At 48.2% G+C, this 18,401-nt stretch overlaps 2 protein-coding genes and 1 long non-coding RNA gene across 9 annotated transcripts in view; 1 reads left to right on the top strand and 2 right to left on the bottom strand.

Annotated features, from left to right (window-relative positions):
• Positions 1–447: 447 nt before the first annotated feature.
• Positions 448–16,244, bottom strand: atp10a (ATPase phospholipid transporting 10A). 4 transcript variants are annotated; one of them, XM_049718832.1, is made up of 22 exons: positions 14,781–14,908; positions 11,624–13,234; positions 10,004–10,208; positions 9,850–9,935; positions 9,307–9,413; positions 9,109–9,240; positions 8,904–9,034; positions 8,138–8,390; positions 7,847–8,064; positions 7,445–7,639; positions 6,382–6,937; positions 4,904–5,007; positions 4,665–4,791; positions 4,385–4,569; positions 3,877–4,219; positions 3,721–3,797; positions 2,980–3,105; positions 2,709–2,909; positions 2,536–2,616; positions 2,353–2,457; positions 2,073–2,260; positions 448–1,939 (listed from the first exon to the last, which is right to left on the bottom strand). In XM_049718832.1, exons 2-22 carry the CDS (start codon positions 12,190–12,192, stop codon positions 1,657–1,659), a joined length of 4,272 nt encoding a protein of 1,423 aa, XP_049574789.1. In that variant the 5' UTR covers positions 12,193–13,234; positions 14,781–14,908; the 3' UTR covers positions 448–1,656. The 4 variants fall into 4 exon arrangements, with proteins under 4 accessions (XP_049574789.1, XP_068508308.1, XP_068508307.1 ...); XM_068652207.1 differs by lacking the exon at positions 14,781–14,908 and adding an exon at positions 16,112–16,244 and having other exon boundaries at positions 9,109–9,413; XM_068652206.1 differs by lacking the exon at positions 14,781–14,908 and adding an exon at positions 15,795–15,933 and having other exon boundaries at positions 9,109–9,413.
• Positions 14,082–18,244, top strand: ube3a (ubiquitin protein ligase E3A). 3 transcript variants are annotated; one of them, XM_049718925.2, is made up of 10 exons: positions 14,082–14,265; positions 14,882–14,930; positions 15,047–16,505; positions 16,617–16,761; positions 16,821–17,026; positions 17,090–17,254; positions 17,327–17,482; positions 17,550–17,623; positions 17,694–17,837; positions 17,905–18,244. In XM_049718925.2, coding segments are annotated over exons 2-10 (2,472 nt in total). In that variant the 5' UTR covers positions 14,082–14,265; positions 14,882–14,928; the 3' UTR covers positions 18,026–18,244. The 3 variants fall into 3 exon arrangements, with proteins under 3 accessions (XP_049574882.1, XP_049574890.1, XP_049574872.1); XM_049718933.2 differs by lacking the exon at positions 14,082–14,265 and having other exon boundaries at positions 14,812–14,930; positions 15,047–15,288; positions 15,385–16,505; XM_049718915.2 differs by lacking the exon at positions 14,082–14,265 and having other exon boundaries at positions 14,812–14,930.
• The window catches only part of LOC125967958 (uncharacterized), a 41,664-nt gene continuing 40,585 nt past the window's right edge, over positions 17,323–18,401 (bottom strand). Inside the window, exons 4-5 of one of the 2 annotated variants that reach the window (XR_007480966.2) lie at positions 17,923–18,030; positions 17,323–17,469 (exon numbers count right to left, since the gene is read on the bottom strand). This is a non-coding gene — a long non-coding RNA (uncharacterized lncRNA). Of the gene's footprint in view, positions 17,470–17,881; positions 18,031–18,401 lie in introns of both variants that reach the window. The other variant, XR_007480967.2, reaches the window with a different exon arrangement.

Raw genomic sequence — 18,401 nt, 5'->3', positions numbered from 1 at the left:
AGCAGCTTGGCCGCCAATAGTAACAAAATTACGAGTCGAAATAAATTCTGGAGTTATGGCGGGAAATATCAACCTTGGTTTCAAATGTCATTCGTTTTTAAACTACATTTATAAAATAATTTCAAATAAAATACATATCTTGTGACATTAAACTTTGGTTAAATTGGCATTGTTTTTATTTAATTTAAATTTTTAAAATGTTTTTAATTTCAGCAATTTTTGGGTGTTTAGCTTTGGAGCCACCTTGAGGCCAATGAACATTGTAGGGTGAAGTGAGGCACTTTAGTCAAGCTGTAGTCTAAAGTCTAACATAAAAAATTGCTTTGCCGCCATTTAGTGATATTTCAGGCAATTACAAACATTTTTGGGTATGTGCCAAACAACAGATTTTTGGCTACGCTACAACACATGGAAACGACTGAGGGGAAAAACCGCCTTACACCAAAATAGCTTTCCTCAACGGGGAACAATAATATTTATTATCCAGTGTTAAGGTACATATATGGAAAATACACCATATGTAATGATGTATTCAACGAGCACGTCGTTTCTTCATAGGAACGAAAAAAAATTTGGGGGATGGAGAAACGTCTGAAAATCTCAAAGTGCTTTTAAGGTTTTTTTTTCTTCCTTTGGCCACTCAAATTTTTGTTTCCAGCTGTTTTTCAGACTTTCAAGTAAAACAGTTACAAGCTTTTGTTTGGTTTGGGGCAAAACAAGGGATTTAACATCACGTTGTCTTCATTCCCAGCTTAATTGGATATGAAAGAAGGAATGGAAATGCAGCTGAGAGGGGGGGGGGGGGCTGCTCAACTAAATTGAGCTAAGCTAGGCTAGCTAAGCTAAGTCTCCTGGCTGCAAGTTGAGGCTTTCAAGGCATACTTTGGTTAACACTGTTAAAACACAATGAGACAATAAACATCAGTCCCGCAAGATTGGGCCGGAATGTCTTTGGATTGTTCACTGGAATGTGTAGAAAAGACATTAGCGTTTGCATTCGTCCAGCAAAACCACAGCACAAAATGTATACATGTGAATGTTAGTGCCACACCAGAATGGGGGAAAAAGAAACTAAAAACACAATGAGAATAAAGTCTGTAAATGGAAGACAGCCAACATAATAAAATAACTTTTCTTTTCCTGGAAAATTTGGCAATCGTGTTGAAATATTGATTTTTTTAAAAAGACTACTTTATAAGTCTAGACATGTGTTTTTTAAACAACTTTAAAATTTGGCATGAAAACTATTTTGTCCTTTCATGACCCTTTTCCTTATTTTAGTCTTTTTCTCTCTTTTTGGTGCGGCACTAACACTGCAATGAACCGAGGTCACTGTGTGCTGGAAAAACAGCCGTCTAAGAGAGACACAATCAAGGCCGCAGTTTCGTCAAAGCACTTTGTGTGTAGAAGAAGAAGAAGAAGAAGAAAAAAAGAGAGAACAGGATCAGGATATCCATCGTTACAGACTCGGTACTGATATGCATCTTCTGTGGAAAATGTAGCTTTCCTGCCAAAAAAAAAAGAACATCCAGTTCTTCTTCCATCTCCCAAAATAACATTAGATAAAATAAAGTACCTATTTGCATCCTTTATAAAAGAAGCTCTTTGGAAAATAGAATTAAAAAAATCGTGCAAATTAGAAAAAGGAGCGACGCTTCAGCCGATGCTGAGCATCTCCTGCGAGTTCTTAGTGTACTTGACGCCTCTGTCGGGCGGGAGGTCGATCCGGACTGACAGACTGGCGTCGGGACGCTCCGTTTCCTCACGGGGGCGTCGGGGATCTTTGGAATTTGTTTCGGGGTCGGGACGTGCCGCCGTCTGGATCCCGCTCAAGTTTGAGATGTTCCTGCGAGAGTCTTTGGCAGTGAGCCGGTCCAACTGCCGCCCCACTTGCACCGGGCTGGGAAAGATCGTGCCTTGACACGCCCGGTAGAAATATCTGTAACACACGATTATCGGAAGCCCACATATTTGGATTATTTAAAAAATACTTTTGAATGATTTAAACCGGAGTAAGCACCATCACGTCAAAGTCACAAGAATAAGCTAGCAGTTAATGTTAGCACACGTACCTGGGCAGCAGCGCCACTGCCGGCGTGATGAGGCAGAGTAGGTAGAACGAGGGGTCCTGCAGCAGCCTCTGCATGGTCCAGTAAGGGTTGGAGGGCGAGTAGCAGGTGGGGCACGAGGCGTTGTAGCACAGCGCCACCGTGAAGAACAGAACCACGCTGAAGCAGATAGACAGCCAGTTCATCCATGTCTGAAACAAGAAGTGTCGCTTAGATAATATGCACAGTCTGTCTTTGAAGGACACCTGGGGAAAAAAAACCTGGATGGTCTGAGGTTTCTCACCCAGGTTTTGGTCTCCACCCCCAAGTGCAGCAGAATGGTGAACACAGCGATGGTCGTGACGGGGGTCCCCCATGTAAACAGGTCGACGTCGGAGTCGGCGTAGGCCTGAGGAGGAAAGGAGCCGAGTTACGAGGCAGGACTGGACGGAAATGAAGAAATGACACCGGAGGCGGGCACACTCACAAAATAAGGAATGAAGAAGCAGATGAGACTTTGGTAGAAAGCGTCGATCATGTTCATCCAGAACATGTATGGCTTGTATTCCTTTCAAGTGGCCATCCAAAGAAATTTTAAAATTTGAATTTTTAACATTTCAACAAAGGGGAAAAAAAAAAAAGGGACGCGGACTCGCCCACCTCCGAGTTCTGTCCGTTGATGTAAAGCTGAGGTAGTTTTTGGAGCGTCTCGGCCGACACGTCCTTGTCCAGCGTGCCGGTGACGAGTTGCGGGAAGGCGGAAAACATCAAGTTGAAGAAGATCAGATACCACTGGTCGATCATGGCCGAGCCTGAGAAACCGCAGTAGAACTGATACCAGAAGATGAGCGCCACGAACATCTGCGGGGGAGGACGGAGGTTATTCTTTGTCAGCGGCCAAGACGGAGTACGTGAGGCTGCGGCGACGTACGGCGTTCTTGTAGAAGAAGTAAAGAATCATGTTGGCCAAGCGTGAGTAGCACCAATGCCCGTGGACCAGCAGCAGCTTCTGGAGGTAACGGAAACGCGGCAGGGCAAAATCGCTTGCCATCACGGCCTGCCAGACAACACGAGACACAAGTCAGCCGTGAGGCCTACGCCGTAATTGGTTGCTAAGCCTCGGCGCCGCGGTCAAGCGTTAGCGGCCTTGGTAGCGCAGCTCTCCTGGCTTACTGCTGATCTCCAATAAACGGCGTCTCCACGGGTTCATCGGAAGGCGATAGCGAGCGGGGCCCCCGCCTGTGAAATGTGCATCTCAGCACACGTGGGAGTGAGCAGCGCTCCCTTTAAGAGAGCCCGTGGCTAACGGTGATTAATCTCCCGCGCTTACACCCCCACCCCCTTCCTCCCGCCACTGTTACAGATGGGAGTCTTTAACAGATGTGCTACGCCCGCCAGTTAATTGGGACTCTCCGTTATTGCCGTGCGAGATCACCACTACCACCATCCTGGAAAGGCGAGCTAAGCGGGAATAGGCGACTGTGACCTCGGTGTGATATTAGCATGGATGCTGCGAACGAGCAGGGACCGTATCAAGATGGCCGCCAGGTTTGCGAAAAACAGCCATTAAAGGCGACTGGAAATAATTCACCGCCAAAAATCTTTTTTTTTTCATTCTTTGCTAGATATGTCGCTTCACCTAAAAAAAAAAAAAAGAGTCAGAAAGACTCACCTGCATGCCCTCCTGGCCCGATATGCCCACGCCGACGTCAGCAACCTGGATCATACTGACATCATTGGCTCCATCGCCTGAGGGGAACAAAAAAACCCCTTCCTTTTTGACTTGGCTTTTGGTGGCGACTTTATTTGTGATGTCACTTCTTTGTACCTATGGCCAGCGTCATGACTTTGAGCTTATTGCGCACCAGCTTGACCACCATGCTCTTCTGCAGCGGCGTGGAGCGGCAGCACAGCACCGAGCGGCAGCTGCGCGCCACCGCCAAGAACTTATCCTCCAGGCTGCGGTCCAGGGCGTAGGCCAGGGTACGCCCGTCGATCACCAGGCCCAGCCGGTGCACGGCGGCGTGGGAGGACGACGACCAGTTGCTCGGGGGAGGATGCGGATAGATGTGGAAGTGGGCCAGGTCGCCTTGGAAGGCTTTGGGCGAGCCGCAAAGGAATTTGGCCTGGATGTAGTGGAGACTCTCCTCCAGGAGCAGGGAACAGGCCTCCTGGGTTCAACAGAGAAAGGATCAAAAGATGAAGCAACTCACCTGCTTCACATCTGGGAGACATCAGACTTTCTGCCATTGCTTCATCTTTATTTTTTTATTTTAAGACTTGATATTTCTACGTTTCACTTTGTTTCGGTGTGTTACAAAACAGGCTTTGCTCACCATGGAGTCGGCATTGAGAGTCAAGATCTCCTCCTCGGGGTCCAGCAGCTTGCAGGCGTAGGCGATGTTGACGGCCGTTTCCTGCTTGTCGCCCGTCAGCACCCAAATCTGCAGGCCGGCCTTCCGCAAGGCGTCGATGGTTTCGGGCACGCCGTCCTGCAGTCGGTCCTCGATTCCCGTCGCACCTGTGAGGAAAAATATTGTCGATTCCCAAATCAGCGGGTTTTTTTCCCAATGTTTTCAAATAATTTTATTTTGGGAATGCTGAGAATTAGTTTACCCAGGAGCTGGAGGTTGGTCTCCAGACGCAAGGCCGACTCAAAGAGCAGCTCCTCTCGACCCTGGATGGCCGTCTCCGCCTCTAGGTGGCGCTGCAGCCAGCAGGCATACTCCTCTTTGCTCAGAACCTGTGGTGAAGGGCATAATTCAGCCATGTGGTGTAGTGACACAGATTATGGGTGAGTCATGAAGAACGGTCTGCTCTCAAAAGCGGCTCTTGAATGAGTTTGCCCCAATTACCTTTTTGGCAATGCAAAGCGTGCGTAGGCCGTCAGCGGCGTACTGGTTCAGGTAGTTCTGCGTCCTGTAGATGATTTTCTTCTGCCGTTTTCCCCTGGAGTTACCTTGGAAACACGCACGGCACAACAGGGAAGAGAAGGAAGACGCTGATGAGATTGGCGGAAGAGCCTTGACACGTCGGCGACGCGTTTGGATGCCCACCAACGCCATCTGCGTTTGCACCTCCAACTCATAAGCGTCAAGAGAATCCTGTCACATTTTTTTTAATTAATTAAAAAAAATGTTGCTCGTGAGCACAAACTTTGACCCTTTTCTGCTTCAACTGCTGATCTTGCTTCACGGTACAAAACACCCGACAAGGTTTTCTCTCAATTACTTTCTAAGCGGGTTTAATATGATCCAATATTGTGTGTTTTCCCCGTGGAGAAGCGCACATGATCACTCGTCTCGTGTCTCGCGGCCAAACAACGAAAGAGGTTGCCAGGCGCTAATGTAATAACACCATCCGAAATGATGAGCACACTCTCGTTATCTTTATTAACTTTTGTCTAAATGTTTTCTTGAGAATATTTCGACAACCTTCACCAGAGTGTAGAAAGGAGAACGACAGGGTATATATATTTGCCAAACAGGAAGATGCGCAATTTTTAAAATTGGGCCTGTAAATGTCGATGAGTACTTTCGATGACGTCACGGCGTACGCTCGGCAAGCAAGTACGCTGACGCTGAACAACTTCCCGGTTGTGTGAATGGAGCCATTGTGAAAGCTGGGTTCGCCTGGCCATGAGCTTGCACTGCCTCTGCCGTCTGATTGGCTAGCAGCACAGTAGTCAGTGTTGTGCCTCTGGATGGCGGGAGAACCTCTGGCGGCGAGAGACGCCCCGAGGTTTTTATTGAAGGAGAAAATGATGCAACCCGGCCGCTGCGGCACATCGACCGAAACGGGAGGTGTGTCAGAAAAATGACAGGACTGGCGCTACCCACAAAATAGCTCAAACCCAAACTGCAAATTTTGAGTTTACTATCGAAGAGCTGAGGCAGGACAACTCGTGGCTGCTTCGCCATGATAAAATTTGTATTTTCATTTGGATAGGTTGGGCATAATGTGGGAATGGGGAATTTATAGCTCGCGTTTTGCTTGACGTTTTTTTTTTTTAATTTAGGGCTCTAGTAGCAGTATGAGTAGTTTGATCTTGCATTATAACACGGGCGTGTTTGCCAGTGATTGTCAAATGGCATGCTGGGAGGTGGCCAAGCCTTCTGTGCAAGCGCATGTGAGGTTGCTTTTGTATGCCTGGAAAAATAACATCCTCAACAGGACCAGAAATACAACAATGATTTGACACCGCAGAGGGGAAATGAATTGCGCAAGCAGCTTGTGGATTTTGTCATTGTTTTTTTTCTTTCTTTTAGGTTCAAGGTATGCAAGTAGCAAATCAACCAGCAGCTTATAAAGCACAAAAATAAGTTTGTCCTACCTGCGTTGGGGGATTTTATGAGGTCCATGATGACAGAGTCGGCGCCTTTGGTGTAGACGGTGATCTGTTCTGTGAGCGGGTGCTTCACCACCACCGACATGCGCTTCCTGGTGGAGTCGAAGCCCAAAGTGTGCAGCAGCTCAAAGTTCAGCTTCCCCAGGTGGGGCAGATCCACAGTGGTTTGGTCCGGGAGCCGTCCCACCAGGGAGCACTTGTAGGCCCTGGCGGCGTAGACCAACGCCGCTTCGTCCGGCGACTCGGCCTCGTAGCGCAGGTCCGCGCCCTCCGCGTTTTTGAGTTGACCGTCATGGGTGGGAGATGAGGTGCTGAAGGCTGTTGCAACCGCCGCCGCCGCCTCCTCGTCCAGCTTAGTGAGGGTGCTCTCGGCCGAAGGGGACGACAGCAGGCTGGAGCAGCCCTTGTTGGAAGAGCGGTTGGTGGCGAGACTCGAAGAACTGCTGCTGTTGGAACCCGAGGTCAGGCGGCTCGGCGTGAAGCGTTTGATGAAATCTTCGAAGGTTTTCACTGGGGATTTAAGCTCGAAGCGCATACGGACCTGGACGACACACATGGGGGTAAAGTCAAGGGTCATGCTCCGCCCGTATTAATGTGGGGCAAAAAAAGCTGAGCAATTTAGCTTTGCCCATCTGTCTGGCATACCTGAAATAGCTGCTACAAACCAAAATGGAGGATTTTGCGTCATACATAGAATAGTTGGTGCCATGGAACATTTGCATATAACCTTTTTTTGTTAGCCGCTTTCCCCCTCGAGGCAGTATAGTACAATAGCGGAGCCGAGCGACTGAGCGTGCGGCCTGCTGGCATCCAGCCTTATCGCAGGCGTGCATCTTGAACCTATAAATCATTCAGTCGAAAGCCACAAGGGCGTGCTAGCAAAAAAGGTGAACAATCACAGCGGCAAAAAAAAAAAAAAAAAAAAAGAACAAAGCAAGCAAAGAAATACGTGCAGGTGAAATTTCCGCATGGAACTGATGAGACGAAATGAAGCTAACACGCTAACAGAGTGCGCTATCACGAGGAGACATCTGCGACGGTTCGTTACCGTGTGCCGGGGCTGGTCGGGGGAGGACACCACCACCGTGTTGCAGAGGGTCAGCGCGATGAAGAAATCCATAATGTCGCCAAGGTCGGACGGCAGCTGCGACATGGGCTGGCTGTGGAAGCGCATGAAGTCCATCTGACTGGCGCATTCATTGACTTTGTCCATCAGCTGAGGGTCAGGTGTGATGTCCTTCTCCTGCAGGCACGAGGGGAACCAACTGAGTGGGGGGAGCAGATGGCCAGGGAGAACCGTGCGAGAAAAATGGGGGGGGTCGGCCATTGAGAAGGATGATGGAGGATAGTGGGAGGGACAACTTTAGAGGACACGGAGGAAAGGAGGAAAGTAAGGGACAAAGTGAAAGACAATCTAAAGACAATGGAGGTGAAGAGTGGACACACAGACCATGGGGCTGCTGAAGGCCGTGTGCTTGGATAGGATGCTGGCCCTCTTGGCCTCGGCCCTGCTGCCCGTCCTGCGGTGGGACTTGGTGCTGTGGGAGCGCAGCACCACCTTGACGCTGTGGTGGCTGCCCACGCTGTCTCGCCTGGGCAGCGTCCCACCGCGGGACGGACATTCCTCCTCCTCCGAGTCCATCTCCTGGTACATGGCGAGTCTTCTCGCTGGAGGTCAACACAGATCATTCACTATGATGTCACTCCAGAGTAGATGCTTTCTAAAAATGATTATTCTCACCGTTGGCGTCGTGCGAGTACTCCACGCCTGCCACGGTGCAGCGGCGGAACACCATCTTGTTATCGGTGAGCGTGCCGGTCTTGTCGGAAAAGATGTACTGCATCTGCCCGAGGTCCTCTGTGATGTTGAGGGCGCGACACTGCAGGTGCGAGTCGCTCTCCTCGTCGTACAGCTCGGCGTCCTGGTGGATGAAGTATACCTGGCAGATCTTCACGATTTCGATGGACACGAACAGCGAGATGGGGATCAGCACCTGCGCGGGAAAAAAACAAAACAGATTTTGTCGGCTAAAAAAGGGCTTAAAGTACAAACTCAATCAAGATGCTAGCTGAATGCTAAATATGCTAAGCGTGATGAACAAGCTTAGCAAAGGCAGCTGGCAACTCTTCCTGTCCCTTGAACGTCAACAAAAAGTCATGTGCTGTTACAAAGTGCGTCAAGAAATGTCAGAGTGGCAGGGGAAACCCCCCCCCCCCCCCCCCCCCCAACCCCTTTCGGCCAATATTTGTTTGTGCAAACTGACACCAACTTCACATCTGACCAGCACAGGGTGACATTTTTTTCTTTTGCTTTGTTGAGGTCAGCAATCTGACAGAAATAAATCAATACAGCCTGACCCGTAAAAAGAAACATTATAAAGAGCCATGGTGAAGATAAACTCTGCTACGTTAGCACCACTCGCTAGCTTGTCGACAAAGACCAAGATGTTGACAGCTACGTTAGCTTCTCATCCTCAGTGAACAAAAGGTAAGCCGATGATTCAAACCTGTAAGACGATAATCATGGTGAGGAAAAGATAGATGGCCGACAAGACGGGCGACAAGTCGGTGCCCTCTGGACTGAGGACGTCAAAAATGGCCCTCTTGTCACCGTACTGAAACAGCCATACCCCGTGACCTATAAGAAAAAAGACCCCGTCACAAACACCACCAACTTCGGTTCGAGTGTGTATGCATTGTGGCGGTACGCACCAACGGCCACGAAGGAGCACATGACCAGCAGGATGATGACGCACCAGAAGACGTCCACATTCATCTGTCTCTCCAGTTTGCTGCGCTTGTAGCGCGGCCCGTTGTTGTTGAGCATGGCTTTGGTCTCGTGACCTGCGGACACGCACCGTCTCAGGCTCGGTCGCGTAGGTCCGGTCGTCGCGAGGGGTCGCCACTGACCTGCGTAAATGACGATGCCCACCGCCTCCTCCGTGTTGCGGATGGTGCAGCCCCTCAGCAGCAGGTTGTCTTTGTAAAGCGCGTCTCGTCGGCCGCTCCGGTGGATTCTGCCGAAACGAATCAAGTAAAAAAAGTACTAAAAGGTTGACAGAGGCAGCGGGAACATGACATCATCAGCCAAATACGCAACGCAGCCGATTAGGCGGTTGTGAAATTTTCCAGGAAAACGGGACAATTTGGCCTTAAAAAAGAAAAATGACCGATGGCCTGCTCAACGTGAAGATTTATGGATTTTACACCGCCGTAGCAGAATGTCACAGAGGACGGGAACCATTTATAGCGCCCAATACCTCCCACTCAATTACCTACAAACCGTGGCGGCCGCCCCAAGGAGAGAGAGAGTGAGAGAGAGAGAGCCCTTATCTCAGCGCAAATTCCTCAAGAAAGCCGAGTCTAATTGGCCCGTGACGACCTTCACACGACGTTCTTTGTGGATCACAACATAAAACATGATTCACTAAGCTAACGAGCTACAATACTCACATGTAGCCTCGGAATCGGTTCAAGTCGTTGTTGGGCTTCTCGCACTCAATGACGCTGTCGTACTTGGACGGGTCGAAGTCGCAGACCTGCGCCACGGCCACTTCATTAGGCACACCGCGTCGAATGCCGGCGACGGGAAGCGATGCGGGCTCACCAGGTCGTAGAAGCTGCGCACCACCTGGCGCTGCTTGAGGTTGGTCTCGCCGTCCAGGGTGGCCGTCTCGATGTGGCACAGGCGGTCGGGGTCGCTGGAGCTCAGCAGCAGGACATCGGCCGGCAGGATTTCGTTGCAGCGGAGACGGATAAAATCGCCCACGTGGACTTCCTTCCAGAACTTCTCCACATAGCGCCGCTCTGTCCTGGTGACCAAAAGAAAACGTTAAAAAGCGACATCAGCGTACATCTTTGTATCACAAGGTTGACGGGAGAATAAACTCAGCTCGGCGTTTCTATTTTTAGCCTTCCAAAAAAAAATGAGTTCACGCAGCTCTGAGAAGAATTCAGACAAGAATAAGGGCATGTTATGAAATAAAAATATTATGTAGCTCGACCACTAGCCCAAAGTGCTAAACAACAACCCAGATGTGAAAGGAACGACTTTTTGGATCGTATTCTTTAAACAAGCCCGACAGTTGCTCATTGGAAATCCCACACAGAAGTTCAGCCGTTCTCATTTTGTGTTGATTGTATTCTTTGAGGAAGGCGACCCAGTTATCTTAGCGTTGCCATCAGCTGAGAAAAATGCAGCATGACTAATGAATTTACACTTGTTGATCAGCAGAGCACATGACTTTTGTCGTTTTTGACCGACCGCACTCCACACAAGTTACGCTGATTTGTCATGTTTGTTGTAGCGACAAAAAAACTTCAACACAACACGTTTATCCTCTGTGAAGATATTTTTTCAAGTGCAATATTTTAGGGTTCAAACAGTGTTCAGGCAAAACCAGCCCAGTCCAGAAGCCAAAGCCAGAGGTTATTTGGTTTACACTGGAGTTCAACCAACAAGAGCCAAGTGATTACTCATTGTAAACTTCTCCGGATGCCTCAAGTCTACGTTTACTCACAACCCCCGGCGCGCCAAATCCCTCAAAGGGGAGGACGAGCGCAAACATCAATGCTTGCATTATCTAAATTTGTTGTAAATATTAGCGTTTCGGGACACAAGCAAGAACTTCCTGCCACGTATGCGCCGCCATCACCTGGATAGAGTTGAATGCAAGAAGTACGTCACTTAAAGCTCCAAAAAAGTAAAATACACAGAGAGAGCCTTTTGACTGCTGTGAATTATGCTCTGTATAAGCACCACAGCCGAGCTTTTCATTAGGGCGGGAACGGCCCGCAAATACAGGCACAGGATGTGTGAGGACACCGGACACTTTATTAGGGACACACAATACTGCCTCTACAAAGCTAAGGCTCAATTTTGCTGCATATTCTTACTTGATGCGGAAATTGTTTCAGCCCAGTTTTGCAAATTCATGGAGTCATGAACATGTATTATTGATCTGATTGGAGAATTCTGTCTTTTGTCACAAAGGTATAAACTGACTTGATACAAACGTAATGTATTGAAAGTAGCAGTGGTATCGATTACTTGGTATCGGTATCAGTGAGTACGCAAGAGCCTGTTTGAGTACTGGAGGTCTGAAAGAAAGTGTCATTAAACATCTCAAATGGATGTTAAATTGAAGTCTTAATGTTAGAAAAACCGTTTGTTGATGTTCTTTAGCAAAGTGTTGTCAACTTTCCAAACAGTGTTATTGTTACTCGCCTGCTGTAGACAAGACAGTCCATGTGGTTGATCTCCGTGTCCGACCGGTGTCTCCGGTAGTCCTCCCACAGGTCCTTGATGGCCGTGACCGACAGGATGAAGACCACCGGGGCGAGGGCGAGCTCGGGTTGGAAGGCGTTGACCACCGGCACGAAGTTGAGCAGCGCGATGAAGACAAAGTAAACATTGGCGAAGCGGTGGAACTGCTCGAAGAGATTCTTGGGCAGGAAGGACAGCACGGTGTACTTGGTGGTCTTGATTTTGTTGTCGGCGTAGTGTCGGTTGGGGTTGTCGTTGTCCTCCTCGCCGAGGATGTTGGCATGGACGCAGCGGGTTTTGCCCTCTTTTTTGCTCTTTTTCTTCTTCCGCGGCCCCAGTTTGACTTTGGAGGCTTCTTCGCGGCTCGCCATGGCCGACGAAGACTTCTTTTTGGGAAGGGGTGGGGAAGAGACGCCACAACTTTTCTCTGGAACGGCGGGGAAAAACAGTTCGCGAAACGCTAGGTGATCATTCTTTTCCCCTCCCTGGTTCGGTGTTTCAGTTTCCTCACGAAAGCAGTTCCTTTTCATCCATGTCTTCACTCCGCCCGCCCGGAGGACAACTTTTAGCTTGTTTGGGGCTTGTCTCCTTTTTTTTCCACTTCGGAAAGGATGCTGACTTTGGCCCGCCCTGGCTTGCCGATCTACAAGTTACCTGGATGTGGCACACTAGCTAGCATAACCATAGCTTGCAACGAGCTAAGCAGCTAGCGTTATCTTGTGTAGATCGACATTCTTGGCTGGAAACGTGAGACTCAAGACCTGCCACCCGCCCCGGAGCCCAGCCCGCTGCTCCCGCGACTGCCACGCGGTATTCCCGGAGTTATGTTCCTGTCCTGTCCACAGGAAGTTAGCGGGCTGGGCAACAGGAGCTCATTTTAAAATAAAGGATTGAAAGATTGATGTGTCAGAACAAAATGGTACTTGAATTAGTCGGGGAAGTGATCGTATTTCAAAGCACCCCAATAGGAAATACGAACATCAGTGCCTTGACATACGAGGGATCCGACTTACGAGTATTTCTGACAGGACTCGATTGCTTTGATAGTAAAGGTTCTGTATACAAACGCTGTATAGTGGCAATGGATACTACTTCACAGGAGTGCTTTAGGAATAGTTTGTTGTTACTCCCAGTAAAGGTCTACTGTCAAAACAAACATAACGAAGGGAGGGTCAACTGGTGCCTTGCAGGCCACACACAGTCCAAGCAGCCCGGGTCGCAGTCTGTTTCTCGAAACACATAAAAAAAAAAAAAAAGTCTGCTGGCATCGATCCATCAAATAAGGTTCGACTATTTCAGGTATTTCACCAATATGCAACAACGCCGTGTTGTAATAATGCAGCCAGATGCAGTTGGAAGTTATCACAAAAAGACAACATGAAATAAATTCAATAAAGCCATTAGATTCTAAAAAGCCATAATACTTTCCAAGGCCTCGCCCGTCAAATGTGAATCCAAAAGAAATACAAATAATAAACTAGATGAGTTCTTGCTGGCGTAGAGGAGGAATTCCAAATATCCTCAAGACGGATGAGTGAGGTGAATTGGAGGTAGCATTCTGGCCTTGAAAAGCTAGGAAGAGAAAAAAATACTCATGTTGCAGTAAAAAACGATAGGATTACAGAATAAAAAGAAGAGTCTTCTGGGAATAAGTGAATACAATTTCACAAATTAGAATTTAGATTGCAAATGTAGGTCAGTGCTCCCAATCGTGTTTAAGCCCTTGCTTGAATATTCTATTGGGGGCAAAGACATTGCTATTTAATTGCAATATCAATGCAATTGAAAAAACGTTGTTTTATTTCGATACATGGTAAAAAGGAAATGGTAATATTAAATGACCAAAAAAGGTGAAAACCCGTAATAACATTTAGTGAAAGAAATAAGCCACTATATTTTGCCAACAATAATATCACGACGCTAAATGTTAGCTCAGGGGACCACTGTAAAGCTCCTAATGATATTGGGAGTGAAATGATTGTCTAATGACTTCCAATAAGCGCTGATGATGACGAGGCCGTGAGGGGAGATTGATGTTTGCCGCTCGTAATCATGAATAGAATACATTAATGTTTCACTGTATGCATAATCAGATTGGAATGCATATACTGAATAGCTGTAATATCCACCGAGGTCTAATCAAAGTATGCAGTGTGGCCCATTATTTCTCTGCCACTTTTCTAGCTAATTAACTTGTGCTTACAGCGACGCTGAGTGGCCATAAAGGAGAATGCAGCTTACACTATTTTTACAGACGCGTGTTTTATCGGTGTGATTAAGTACAGTAATTCTATATAAATTACATGATTATATACACTAAGTAAATTATAGACACAAATTCGGGAGTAAAATAATATTCCCTAATAAATTAAACTCGTCTTGGTTTGTGGGTAGGGGAGGGGGCAAGGGTGTTGAGGGTCTGCGCGACCGCGTTGCATGCCGGGATAATGTCCCGCACGCTCTGACAAGATGGTCGAGATTTTTGTTGTGATTTGTTAAAAAGTAGCTCACCTTGAAGTTGTTGTCACTTTTTACCACTGTACATTTACTGACGCAGAGATAAGTTTGGTTTTGTTTCAAAAACGTAGCGACGAAAATAAACAGTGAGTGGACGGCATGCCTCTAAATGTGTGTTTTTGCAGCGTCACGGACACACAAGCGCACTTCTTGCCTGCTCACGTTAAACAATCACTGTGTCATTGCTTGTTTGTGTTTCCATGTATGTGTCAAACTATTGTGGACGCTTTGATACTTTTGACATTTTTCGGCGAGCCGGCAGAAAGTCAGCGAGAAATGTCAACTTGTCCGCGTGACGTCACGGCTTGGCATGTTGTTGAAGTGTGTCAACAATAAACATTTGTTATAAACCGTTTTAGGGCCTAGACTTTATTGATATCTCAAGATATTGTTCCCCTAAATGATGTCATCTGGTAGAAACAAAATTTGAGTCTAGAATGAAACCCATTTAGCCCAAACTGTATGATTCAACATAGTAAATAATTAGGATTTTTTTCATGGGTCTAAGTGGATCCAAAGTGGCTATTTCTTCAGACGTACATTATTGATCGATTTAAAATGATTAACTTAAAAAAGGACAACATTTGACTAAAATTCCCACCCTTGGAAAGTTTCACTGCATTTGTATTTAGAGGTGGCCTGGATACCAAATCGACAGCGCAGCCAGCCAATGGAACGTATTAGATGTAATTTTCCTTTCAGGGTTTTTTTGTCCTCTGGACCTGTGGAAGGTTTCATAATCCATCCGAATGTAAGTTAGTTCACATTGCATCACATTGAAATTAAAGTGGCTCTTCTTAATAAACAGAGTTACGCAACTCAGACTAACTGTGGTGTAATTTTTTTTTTTTTTTTTGGGGGCCACAGGAACAGATCAGAAGCAAAGAATCTCATCGAGCGCTACTTTCGACAGCTAACTGACGGCTGCGGCAATGACGACTGCGACAACGAGTTGTGCGCCTCTTGTAGCCGTTTCCGACGGCTGGATAAAAACGCGGCGGCGGTCCGAGCGTTGGAACTGTGCAAGCTCAACGCCAGACTGTGCCATCTCACAACTTCACTGACAGAATCTGAACTTCAGGCTCTGGATCTCAAGGAGGACTTCTCAGGTGGGGGCCGATTTGTAGTTTTCAACAAATTTGAAGAAAACGATTCTGTTCAAACGTTCAGAATGGAACCACTTCCGCTTGTTCATTTTGTTCCAGATGTCCATTTCCTCACAGAGAACACAATTTGTATGATTATAAGCGTGTGCGAAGAGGAAGACGACTACTCCGCCCTCATCCGCGTCGTTGGCCGGGTGTTTTCCAACGCTAACGCCCTGACACAAAGTTTCCGTAAGAATGAAGCAGAGTGTTCCGAGCCGATTGGCGGGGCTTCCGGTCGGCCCGGTGGCGCCCTTGAGGTCACCGTGGACATCGATTCGGTGCGACGCGTCTACGAGCGACTTCGGGCTATCGACCAGGCCGAGTCGGCTCTGTTCAACGCGCTAGTCTCCCTCGCTCCCAACATGGAGCTGGACCTGGAGTACCTGGACGTGTACGAGACCAATCCGGACTACCTGAACATCTTTGTCATCCTGATGGAGAACGACAACCTGCACAGTCCCGAGTACCTGGACATGGCGCTGCCGCAGTTGTGCAAAGCCATGAGCAAGCTGCCGCTAGCCGCCCTGACCCGGCTTTGCAAGCTGTGGTCCGGCTATGAGGTCCAGCACATCCGCCGGATTATGGAGACCTTCCAGCAGCTCATCACCTACACCGTGGTGAGCCGAGAGTACGACGGCGAGCACCTGGTCAACGAAGACGAGACGGTGGTCGCCGCCTGCAAGTGTCTGAAGGTCATCTTCTACGCCAGCATGGTAGGTGGCGACGTGGACATGGAACACAACGACGATGACAGCGGCGACGCGGCCGATTCGGATGAGCTCACCCTGCACGAGCTTCTGGGCGAGGAGCGGCTCTACAAGAAGGCTCCTCCGGTGGATTTACTGGAGAAAGAACTCGGGGTCCGTCCGATCGACTGCAGGAAGCCCCTCATCCCTTTCGAGGACTTTGTCAACGAGTCTCTGAACGACGTGGTGGAGATGGACAAGGACTTCACCTTCTTCAAAGTGGACGCGGAAACCAAGTTCTCCTTCCAGACCTGCCCCTTTGTCCTCAGCGTCTTCACCAAGAACCAGGGGCTGTACTACGACAACCGGATCAGGATGTACAGCGAGCGGCGCCTCAACGCCCTCTACGGCACCGCCCAGGGAGAGCAGCCCAGCCCTTACCTCAAGCTCAAAGTGCGGCGAGATCACATCATCGACGACGCGCTCGTCAGGGTGAGTCACTGACGATTGCAATTTGTTCTCCTGTTGAAAGATCGTTTGGATTTGTATCACGAGCTCAGCAGAAATTACAATCAAAGAGAAGGCTTACCATTTTTGACGCAGCTGGAGATGATCTCCATGGAGAACCCGTCTGACCTGAAGAAACAACTCTTTGTCGAGTTCGAGGGCGAGCAAGGCGTGGACGAGGGCGGCGTCTCCAAGGAGTTCTTCCAGTTGGTCCTGGAGGAAATCTTCAATCCCGACATCGGTGAGATGTTCTCTTCTGACGATCCGGTTCAGGAAGTCTAATTCCACTCACCCGTACAGGAATGTTCACCTACGACAAGGACACCGGGCTCTTCTGGTTCAACTCGTCCTCCCTGGAGAACGAAGCCCAGTACACGCTGGTGGGCATCGTGCTCGGCCTCGCCATCTACAACAACTGCATCCTGGATGTGCACTTTCCCATGGTGGTCTACAGGAAGCTCATGGGCAAGAGGGGAACCTTCCACGACCTCCCTGACTCACATCCGGTACGCCCCGCTCTCAATTACTCTCAATTTGGAGTCTTACATACGGTGCTGTTTTGGTCACAGGTTCTTTACCAGAGTCTGAAGGAGCTGCTGGACTACAGCGGCGACGTAGAGGCGGACATGGCGCTCACCTTCCAGATCTCCCACGCGGATCTTTTCGGAAGTCCCGTGACGCACGACTTGAAGGAGGACGCGCAAGACATCCCCGTTTCCAAAGAGAACAGACAGGTTAGGCCATTTGTTCGGCATTGAGGACCAAACCAGAATGATCTGGTGAACACACACCTTTTTTATTGGTAGGAGTTTGTGGACCTCTATGCCGACTACATCCTGAACACGAGCGTGGAGAGGCAGTTCCAGGCGTTCAAGAAAGGTTTCCTCATGGTCACCAGCGAGTCCCCGATGAAATACTTGTTCAGGCCCGAGGAAGTGGAGTTGCTTATCTGTGGAAGCAGGGTGGGGGAAAGCACGATTTTATGAGATCATTTTCTTTTTACAAGCCTATGTTCTCACGCTCAAACAGAAACTTGACTTTGAGGCGCTGGAGAAGACGGTCGAATACGACGGAGGTTATAGCAAAGACACGCAAATTGTCAAGTACGTATTTGCGACGATTTTATGCAAGTACAATTGAACATAATTGTATTTTTTTTTTTTTCTCCCATAGGGATTTTTGGGAAACGCTACACTCCTTCGGAGAGGAGCAGAAGAGGCTGTTCCTTCAATTCACCACCGGCACGGACAGAGCGCCTGTCGGCGGGCTCGGCAAGCTCAAAATGATTATCGCCAAAAACGGTTCCGATTCCGACAGGTACGAACCGGAATCGAAGGAATACGTCGTGATCCAAAGCATACCACATCACCATCTTGTCTCGTAGGCTGCCGACGTCGCACACCTGTTTCAACGCTCTGCTCCTTCCGGAATATTCCTCCAAGGAGAAACTGCGGGAGAGACTCCTCAAGGCCATCACTTATGCCAAAGGCTTCGGAATGCTGTGACGCTTCTGCCCGCCAGATTTTATTTTGGGGGTAGCAACCAAAAAAGAAAAAGAGATTGAAATGAAATGTTAAGGGAAGTACATATGCAAAAAGTCCAAGTAAGCAAAAAAGAAAAAAATCCAGGTCAAATTTCTGAGGTGAATAAATGTGTGAGTGAAATTTCAGTGTTGCAAATAAGATTAACTATATTGCAAATATAATAAAAAGGTAAGAAAATCACTTTTTTTTTTTTACTCCGGCCTGTGGGCTGTCATTGCCACAACAGCCACTAGAGGGCGCCCCATTACAACGCATGAAAGCCACATCCAAAGTGGGCGATTATGCCACTTTCCAGTCATTCAAGACTTCTCGTACTGTATTCATTCAATGTTAATAA

The sequence above is a fragment of the Syngnathus scovelli genome, chromosome 10 (assembly GCF_024217435.2).
Source record: "Syngnathus scovelli strain Florida chromosome 10, RoL_Ssco_1.2, whole genome shotgun sequence".
NCBI classification, from domain to species: domain Eukaryota; kingdom Metazoa; phylum Chordata; class Actinopteri; order Syngnathiformes; family Syngnathidae; genus Syngnathus; species Syngnathus scovelli.
The sequence above is the reverse complement of the archived record's forward strand: the minus strand, read 5'-3'. Positions and strand labels throughout refer to the sequence as shown.

What these genes read in the sequence shown, in the direction of transcription:
- atp10a (XM_068652207.1), bottom strand. Translation starts at nt 12,192, where the DNA reads ATGAAAAGGAACTGCTTTCGTGAGGAAACTGAAACACCGAACCAGGGA. An exon ending in GACTGTCTTGTCTACAGCAG is followed by an intron (nt 10,209 to 11,623) that starts GCGAGTAACAAT and finishes TTTGGTCACCAG; the next exon opens with GACAGAGCGGCGCTATGTGG. An exon ending in GTACTCGCACGACGCCAACG is followed by an intron (nt 8,065 to 8,137) that starts GTGAGAATAATC and finishes GTTGACCTCCAG; the next exon opens with CGAGAAGACTCGCCATGTAC.
- ube3a (XM_049718925.2), top strand. An exon ending in AATCTTCAATCCCGACATCG is followed by an intron (nt 16,762 to 16,820) that starts GTGAGATGTTCT and finishes TCACCCGTACAG; the next exon opens with GAATGTTCACCTACGACAAG. An exon ending in TGCTTATCTGTGGAAGCAGG is followed by an intron (nt 17,483 to 17,549) that starts GTGGGGGAAAGC and finishes ACGCTCAAACAG; the next exon opens with AAACTTGACTTTGAGGCGCT.